The sequence below is a fragment of the Plasmopara halstedii genome (assembly GCF_900000015.1).
Source record: "Plasmopara halstedii genome assembly, contig: Scaffold_2386, whole genome shotgun sequence".
NCBI lineage: Eukaryota > Oomycota > Peronosporomycetes > Peronosporales > Peronosporaceae > Plasmopara > Plasmopara halstedii.
In genome coordinates, this window is record NW_020189293.1 from 2,112,883 (window position 1) to 2,122,837 (window position 9,955).

The window sequence follows — 9,955 nt, forward strand, 5'->3', positions numbered from 1 at the left end:
TCGTTTGCACTGAACAATGCAGTGCATTCGTCTACCGGCTACACGCCTTTCTACGTAAACGGGCTGATTCACGCTTGCGTCCCGCTGACTCCGCCATCCCATGGCTAAGGGATTGGTGGGGGGAGGAATAGCCAAACGGCTAGCTGATTTCAACCCCCTCAACGTGCGTAAAAAAAGTCGCAGACTTCCTGTCTACCAGATTGAGTGTCTTACGACACGTTCACGATGCGATGGCTGAAAGCCAAGACATACAGAAGGAATAGCATACGGGAAAGGAAGAGGAGATGTGGAAAACATCGAGGACGGAGATCTAGTTTTAATAAATGCTTAAAACCTTCCTACAAATGAAGTTTCTGCTGTCTTTAAGACGAAGCCGTGGGCGAAGCAGCTCCGTCCACGGTTTATTGGACATTTCAGGGTTGTGGCCAAGCGAGACCTAGCGTATACGCCGAGCCTTTCGAAAAGGATGCGCTCCCTCCCGGTGTTTTATGCGGGCTTGTTTAAGCCGTACCAGAATTTTGCGCAAGTGAACGCGGAAGCGTTGGCGCTGAAGCGGCGCTCAGCAGCGCTCGTCCACCCAAGCGCTGAACCAGCAACCGGTTCTGAGCGCGGGATGCAATAACATTCGATTCTAAACGCGCAAGGCGTTCTACCGTCGCGCGGAGTGACGTATTCGCCTGCTCGACGGCTAAGAGTTGCTCCGACATAGCACGATAATCTCCAACGCGTGGCAGTCGGTGCACAAGATGCTCCAGACTCTCGAAGTCTTCCGCACAGCGGTAGGCGACCTCGGAGAGATGCTCGGCAGGCACAGTGTCGATGACGATGGACTTTTTCATTCAACGCTCGAAGGGTATCGCGAGTCACCTGGCGGCGATCGATCAGGTCGTCATTGTCCGCCGCCGACTCTTCTCGATGAGATTGGTGGCGTCCACTACCATGTGGAATGCCTTGTGTGTCGACGTCGTTGACGGGGTTTAACCCAATATCTTGTGAAGTGGCGGGGATACTCTAACTCCGAAAACTCGTGGGAGATTGAGGTGCCACTTTGGCAAGACTACCTAGACGTCGTCGACGCTTATGATCAAAAGGATCATGACGCTTCGCGTCGTCTTGCACACCTCGCTTCTCGGCAGTAGCCAGGGAAGCTGGAGGTCCATGAGCTGAGCTCAAGTTATGGCCTTGAGCTGCTGTGATCGAAGACGCATCCGTGTGAGAAACCATAGAGCTCGCGAGAGCGTTATGGATTTTTCCATATGGATTTTTCCATATGTCGCAGGGCGACAATACGCAGGATGTCGGCGTTGAGCCTTGAGTTTGGCAAACTGAAATCTAAGATGGCGCTCAACACCTACGTCCACATCCTTGTGGCTTCGCGGTTAGGGAGACAGCAAGGAAAGTTTCCGGTGCCGCTGCACCAATCGCTCAAAGGGCTCATCGTCACCTACAGGGTTTCGCCAGAGGTGAGCACCACAGGGATGGTCCGCATTGCTGGAAAAGAAGCACCTCCTTTTTGAGCTCGAAGTCGAGCGCTATACCGATTCATTTGGATACCAAAAAGCGAGCTCGCAGAGCGTTCCACTGATCAAGCTCAGCTCGTGTAGTGGCCGGAGGTTCGACTCCGTAGACGCCTAACGATCGAGCGACCGCGTCTTTCGCGTCAGTAACGGGATCTGCCGAGCGGAAGCCATATTCTACACGAGGGCCTAAGACACAACGTGGATGCGAGCGCAGAATAGTCGCCCTATGCTTGGAACCAGCTAGGCTGGTTGTTTTGCGTGTCATAGACACAAAGCTCATTAAGCGGAGAGTGTGGAAGGTTATCTTTAAAGTGACAGTGTCTCAAAAACGCGAGCCTCGTAAGAGGCGACATTAAATGTAAATTGTTGATATTCACAATTTCAATGAGGAAGAGTGTACCGGGGTTACACGTACCCTGTATGAAAGGGCGAATCGCACAATCTTGTGTGACCGTACGTAGGTGTGGATGTCATAAGATAGTGTAATCACACAGTGGCTTGGTCACACCGTAACAAGAAGCAACCACGTGGCAGGATTGCCAGTAGTAATGCAAATTAATTAGGTTTTACTATGTAAATTAGGTATTACTATATGAACTAGGATTCGATACTGGCAGCTCTGCCGCAACTAAAACAATAAAATACAATTTCAATTTTGAACGGAAGAGTTCATTAACCTTGGCTAAAATTATAAAAATTCTTGGAGGCATTTGCGGCACTCGCACTGAATCTTGTAAAGAACATATGGTTGGTGACGTTAGCTTAGCTTCCGCTTATCAAAGAGCTACGGTAGCTCCGCTGCAGGGACCCTGTGCGTTTCAAGGGCTGTAAAACTACCTTGAAGCAGAAGTATGTTCAGCTCCAGGCGGTGGTCGAGATGTCACGTCGTCTCTTCAGGGAAATGTTTACATTCTCCTCGGGATATCGAGCGAGTAGCTGAACTTCTTTTGGGTCACGTCTTTGAGCGGTCTGCAATTTCAGGGTCCCGACTTTTTGAGCTCATAGCCTGCAGACACTGCATCGGTAGTTTTACTGAAAAATTATCACCTACTATATAATATCCTTGTATCTGCATGTGGCTGCTGCACATCCTGGTAACGGAATAAAATCTGTATCTTCTAACTATTTCACATTTATTACGATGTGTAGAATAACGTATCACTTCACATTAATTTCAGTAGTATCTGCTGATCTAAACTCTGTGTGTTTGCTGACGCGATCTCTTTGAGTCAAAGTCTTCTTTGTGAGAGGTGCACGGTTACCCCGTTGCACTTAGCAGCACTTTAATACAATCAAACGGCCGAGTCGTAAAACGATTGCATTATTAGCTCGAATTGAATATGAGTGCTCGAGTACATTGGTGGCCATGATTTTGTTGTTGCTCCACGCGGAGCCGACACTCGTGAAATAGTGGGTCTGAGGAGTGGAATATTTTTTCTTCAAAGAACATTTGGGTAATTCTATCCTTTGATGCATTAATATCACGAAGTTGGGACAAGAGACTCACAACGCGTGTTATCGTTTGATAGTAGAGTGCGACATGGAATTGACTTATTCCACATACCAAATACTGGCTCAGGCACCAATGGCTTCCATCGAAAGCACAAGGTGACGCCACTGAAACTCTCGTACATGATCAACACAAAACGGTTATGGTAAAAATGAGTAAATATCTCACTCGGTACCGACTTCATATGTGAGAAAGGCACGGAACGAGCTGTGCATGCTAATAATAAGCTGAATACGGCCGGCTCAAACGCTGATCCTAATATGGACGTTTTACCAAACTGCGTTGTCGGCTTCATTTTGTTCAGTGTATTTGATCAAATGGAAACTGCTGATAAGAGACAGTAAATTGCTCTCATCGCGGCATTTTATCCAAGCGGGGGGGGGGGCTCTAGGAATGGCAGGTTATACCACAGGACCCGTCAATCTCACCGGTAAAGCTCAATCGAGAGAAGAGAAGAGTGTGTAAGCAGCTGATCAGACCACGTCGTGGCTATCCACGAAGCTATCCCGACCAAATTTTTATCAATCGTCGTGCAGAGCACGGACAGTCGGGTGTCAAAAGCCTCGTTAAACACATGCGAGCAGTGCTCAAGTGCTTGCGCTTAAATAAGCTACTCGTCAAATATGTAGACAAGTGTGTCGTTCAGCACTGAGAAGCTCATTATTTGAGGTGTTATATGGCTTAAAAGGCCATCGTAGATTAGCTAGTGCCTCTATCATATAAAGCAAAAAGGAGAAGGCTGTTCCGGCTCATTACTTGCACAAGCAAAGTTTAGACTACGTCGACATGGTACTACCCCTCATCAACCTCTTTAAAAGAACGTAATTGTTGTCGGGATGCCGAGGAAAAAGCCTGTAAAAGTAGATTTCATGCGTGCCCGGATACTGTCTCTTCGATTCAAATTGGTCATTTCACGTCGTCCGTGATGTATCAGTCTTTACAATAGGCTCCACATTGTTTCACGCGAATATAACTGGGCATGAACGCTAGTACTGCTTAGTTCTTTTCTGTACAAAGCTATGAAATGAGCTACCCGGTTCATGTCAAGGAGCTCCTGCACTAAATAATCCCCCACAAGTCTAAAGTGCACCTGCTTGGCGCAAAGCCGTTTGTGATATACGTCGTTGAACACAACGATATCGTCACCTCATCTATCATAGATAATAGCAAGGCGGTAACCTTTCTTTGCTGTGTATATCCTAAAGGAAAAGCATACGCCGGGTCGGATTAATATGGTGGTGGATCGCTCTGGCGTCGTAAATTGTTGCAAATCACAATGGTGACACCGACAATTGATAAGACGATACGTACAGCGTACAAGTCAGATGCAACATGTGTTGTGCTGAAAGCTTGAGAAACAAGAAGTGACCGAAAACAGATGTCGCGTTTATGAAAGCACACGGTTCCAAGCCTGCACCGCTATCCCTTTTCCCATGTGCTGCTGTATTACTGCGTCAGAAAACGTATGACACTAGTATCACACCATAAGGACCGCAAGCACACGATACACATGATGTCTATTCCGGTGTCCACATTGATAGCAGTAATAAATATTGCTCGGTGAGCGCTAGGTACTTATGATATGACATGTACAAGCGAGCAAACACATACGTGCGCACCACTAAACCAGGTCAGCGGGTCAAAACGTTGCCGCAAGCTTGGCCAGCCTGCCGGTACTGGCTGAGTGCTGGTGGTCCGTCAGTATAGATTTGACGTTTGGTCTACCGAGGTATTGCGGTCGTTGTGAATTGTCTCGTTGCTGACAGCGATTATGTGACCGTTGGAGATACAGCCAAACTATTTCTCGACAGAGTGCTTCACTCAAGGCTTGCCAATAGTCGTTGTATCTGATGGAGAGCACGCTTCAAAGCGGAGGTTTGATAATCATTATACAGGAGAATAGCACCAGATTGAAATGCAAACCTCTGAGCAGACGGTCAGATGAAACTCATGAATATCCTTGTGGATTATATCCTCCGGAGTACTTGAGCGGATTGCCCGCGGTGCTTGAGCGAGATGCTCCCACATAAATGAGGCTGTGTTATATTACATTGCACATGGTGCTACATGCTTTGCCTGATTTTACATAAATGGTTAGGTGTGCATCGGGTGCCTTTGATACCGCCTCGAAGTGACTCCAGTCTTTATAAAGGATTGATATCAGCCCGGCTGCAATTTGCTGCAAACTCAGCAGGTGTTCCTCAACCAGATAATCAGATTGAGCTCATGCGCAACGCTATGGTTGAAGCCAAGGCAAACAAAGCAACGCGCCGGTGCCATGCCAGATGCAGACGATACTCAAACGAATATGTTGTGGGACAAAGGTGGATACTACGGATACAATCAAATCACCCACACATGCAGTGTCTTCAGTGTTTCAGATTGAGTTGCAACCATGCTAGATCAGACCACTTACAGTCGTAACGAAAACGAGATCGATTTATACTCCGAATATCCCAAAGTGAATGCGAACACATCCTGAATTCTGCGTGAGCTTCTCAAAACCATACCACAATTTGCACTTACAGACCAGTCAGACATAGTAACGTCCCTGTAGCTGTACAACCTATTGCTCGATCCAAAAATTGACACGTTTTTTTGCCGCAGCGCCCCTCCCACTAGTGTGTAGTGCTCGTAAGATCTTAAACGGTAGTTGTTACAGAAAGCCCACTGGGCCTGGCGGGGCTGTAAATAGCAGGAATTGAAGGTCATGGGCTGTCGTCTCGACGTTCGTATAATGTTTTCTTTGCATAGTCAAGCCAATGACGACACTTTAAGCGGACGTGCGCTTCGCTGATGTTGACTGCAAGAGCCTTAGGACGGGTGATACGGCGTGTTTTTCGCGCCCAGCGTGCAAAGTGAGCTCGATACTTGGGGTCCAGGATTGATTACCTGTGGATTCATAAAGCACTCGCAAAGCAGCTTTCTTGCCTTTTTCTGCTTTTAGTGAAAGCGAAAGGCCTTGGCGCATAGACCTGTAAAGGGTTGCACCAGCGCGGCAAGCGACAACAAAAGATACGCAGCTGGAATCCTGGCGGGATAACTTTAAGTGAGAGCCGGCGTGACTCTTGCACTTGCAGCAAAGAATGTTGGGCTTTTTGAAACAGATCCGGCTTGGTGAAGACGAGCTCCCCGTTTTCGTACGTGATACAATGTGGTATCATAGCATTTTTTGCCGATGAAAAGTTTGCGGAGTCCAAGGCTCATGTAGCGGAAAGGCTATTCCTACTGCTTGGTAACATTTAGGCCGTGTGTCGTCAGGTGATAGAAGAGACCTGAGATTAGAACCAACAAAGCAAGTCACTACGACAGAATTTATTGAATAACCATTCGGCAACCCCAATAAAGCAAAACCAAAAATATTTTTCGGCTTCGTTTGACGCGGCGGCAATGATTTTGGCGTCAAAATGCTCGTAATCATTTAGCGCGTCAGTCGTGGAGCCGCGCCTTTCTTAGGGCTCGTTGTGCCATTCGTTTTGGTCTACAGGAGTGGACTTCCGGTGCAAGTATGCTTTTAATAGCAGGAATATTGGGTGCAGAGAGCGGGGTGGGGTTCCAGGCGCAGTAGATTTTGATGGATCGGTCAGCGTCTTAAACGTGACCTTCAGCGTGGTCCACGTCTTGGCGAGGAGTATTTGTTGTAGTTTTTTGTATTTCTCTACCACATTCGGTACAATTGTACGAGAAATTCATCGCACTTTGGTGTAATTTTGAATACATATCAGAACCAAAGGTTCAGCATCTTTGGTGATGATGGACCTTTGAGAAGAGGGAGCCATAGTACGAGTGAACTGCTAAGCCGGTTAGGTTGTCCTTTTGAAAAATAATGAGGATTTACATATAAAAAGGAGACACTATATTATAAAAAAAGTAAATAATTAGTATCAGTCCGACTCGCATTATCTCTAAATGTGTGTGTATCTGAAAAGTCAGATTAACTAGAGGTAGTAGCTCTTGTTTTGGAGCGCGCAAAGTCAACAGCTGTCTTTTGTTAAAGCGTACACATAAAGTCATTTTTTCTCTGTGCAAAATTCACAACACCCCGATGCATCCTGTCCCCAAATAAAGCATCGCACGCTCGGCGTGTAACTCATTCCTTATAATGTTTTATCAATTATGCGAAGGAGTGTAGTTGAGCTAATGTCAACAAGTCGAGTTGCATGTGGTAGCTACTTTCCCAAAAAGGGTTGAGCCAATTTGTAGTGGTATCACCAGAAAGCGGGAATTTATATACCATATATATGATATGAGGTAAGCCTTGTAGAGGCATGTACAGCGGTTCTCAACGCAACGTCAATGAGACAAACTTTTGTTGCAGCACTGCGGCTTCCTCGCGCAAGATATTCGGGGAATATTCACCGCAAAATAATTTACGTGCTCTGTTTCACCATCAGTTTGCAGATGGTAGCGGCTGACATTATTATCCTGGCTCCCAGCTTCTTAAACAATTTCAGCTTAATATTTGCTGTAAAGCACAGACCCGATCCAAAACGATCGTCAATGACAGGCCATATTGGAGAAAAACTTGTCGAAGCATTTTAGCTATATTCCTGTTGGTGATAGTAATGTTCCTGATTGCAGCGAGACGAGCCGTTTTTTAGGCGATCCACAAAGACCACAATCGCAGAACCAAACAACTCTTTCTAATCTAATCAGTTAAATATCTTGCTTATGGACTGGCAACACCATACCAAAGGAGACAGGCTGGAGAAGGGCACCATCGTATGTGACAAGGGCATCAAACGTAGACTTATTTGAAATGTGTGTGTATAAGCTTACCCATTTTACTTTTGGGCCATCAAAACATAGCGCTACCCAATTATCTCTTGTGAGGCGGCCTTTATTATTTGTTTCGCTTAGCATTCGGTACTAGAGGTCCTCATCATGAGCTATACAGTCAAATGAGTCAGTGCTCACGTACAGCAACAAGTCTTGGGATGAGCAATAGCTATGTAAACTTGCAGCTGCGTGCTTGATAAACTTGCAGCTGCGTGCTTGATAAACTTGCAGCTGCGTGCTTGATAAAGCAGCAGCATATGAGTTTTTGACCCCTCGAATCTTTTTGCAACACAACACATGTTTTGTCACCCGTACGCGTCACGAATTGTTATTTGATTGTTGATATCACCATAGTACCATACAACTGTTTATAGTCTGGTCGACAAGGGAAGCGCAATTGACGCCAGATTAAGCTGACCCATCTTGAACTTACCTCACAAAATTTTCATCAAAAGTATATATAGTCTGCCTTTATCTGCAAGAAATATGGTGACATGTTCTCGCATGGGTTGCATATGGATTAAGATTCAAGAAGTTGCATCATGAACTCAACAATACTTTATAGTAGACTCCTTGTCACAAACAAGATTTTCCTCTTCTCCACCTCAGCCTGGCGAATGGCAAATGTGATGACATTGTCATTGCCCACCGGCATTTAATGAGAACAAATCAAGGCATTTGGCAAATTCGTAAGCGTCGCAAACGACATGATATGACTGATCTGCCGAAATTGGAGCACTAAGGAGAAGTTTATCATTACCTCAAATTCACCTCTTCTGCCGCATCCAAGCACCATTTCACGGAGATTTATGGAAACAGTGTCGTGTCAGCATAATTTGCACTATATTTTTGCGAGAGGTAAGCCTGGCCAAATTACTACCCTAAGTTCATTTGAGATACAGTTTGTAACAATCGTATCATTTTCAAAAAAATCTTGCAGATCCTGCTTTTCATGGAAGAGCTCATACAAAGCGAATTCATTTTGGTGCCAAAGACCCCCCCTGTCCCTACCGGCAAAATTGTTTGTTGAAGCTCTTACACTCGAGAACCGCCCGTGAGTGTTTGATGTAGATCTGTACATCCGACAACACGTGCACTGCACGACTATGGACGAGTACAACGTCATAATAAATTCGTGGATGGCTCCAGATTTTCCCGAACAGTTGTTTCCGACGATCCAAAAAATATTTGTGGCATCACCAACCACTCCTAAGCAATCCGCTCGGAGTATTAACCGCAGTGAGAGGGATATCGCTGTCTTTCAACCGCATTTGATAAAATTTATCAGCCAGGACAGGGGCACTGTGCAAAGTGTAACCAGCCATGCTGTTCTAGTATATATTATTATTTAGAATTGATGTTTGCGCCGGAAACATGACTGCATTTAGCGTATTTAAGCATGCGCATTTCGCTACTGATCATAAGTCTTTCTGTCAGAGAAAATCGGCGTTTAGTGAGAAACTGTATTGACGCTTGCCAAAACGATTTGTGCTTCACGTATGTAAATGCTTCAAGGGCGCCACATTGTTTATTGGTAAGGTTCATGCCATGTGACGCTATACTTGATTTCGCGAACCAAGTCAATATCATAAGTCATTTCCTTAATGGGGGTAACAAACGTGGTTGGCCCTTATCACCACGTAGTAAGATTGATTTTTCTATTACAAGTGCTCCAAAGGATCTGTTGGACCCCTAAGAATAGCTGCCCGCTCCTCGCACACAGTGCTTCTCAATGATAGATTCGTGCCATCCGTATCATTTTGGTGGCCCCATCGTCATCTAATTTCTTCCTCATGCCCCGAGGGATAACTCTTTCGGCTCTATAAGATTTATGACGGAGATAGTGATGGTAAAATCACAACCTTTAGCACTACTACAGCATCATCTCCACAAATGCAGTAAAATGCCTAAAGTAACACTGACTCAAATAATAAACAGCAGACTCTGCCGCAGGAAGCAGGAGCTCACAACTGTCTTTTACCGTCTTCTCAAATTCATACCCTGGGGTTACTCAAACAGTTCTTCTTACGACCTCAGCAATGATATGCTCTCGATACCACGATACACAAACGATCTTTTCTTCTTTATTTTGAAATCACGCCTTACTGCTGCTTTGCCGTCTGAGATCTGCTGTACACATCTAGCA

At 45.6% G+C, this 9,955-nt stretch overlaps 1 protein-coding gene across 1 annotated transcript; it reads right to left on the bottom strand.

Moving 5' to 3' along the window:
* Positions 1-2,375: 2,375 nt before the first annotated feature.
* Positions 2,376-2,610, bottom strand: PHALS_03891 (uncharacterized protein; the record flags this gene model as incomplete). The annotated part of the gene is made up of 2 exons (XM_024718189.1): positions 2,376-2,489; positions 2,572-2,610. The coding sequence occupies 2 exons, from the start codon at positions 2,608-2,610 to the stop codon at positions 2,376-2,378; spliced, it is 153 nt and encodes a 50-aa protein (XP_024583613.1).
* Positions 2,611-9,955: the final 7,345 nt, after the last annotated feature.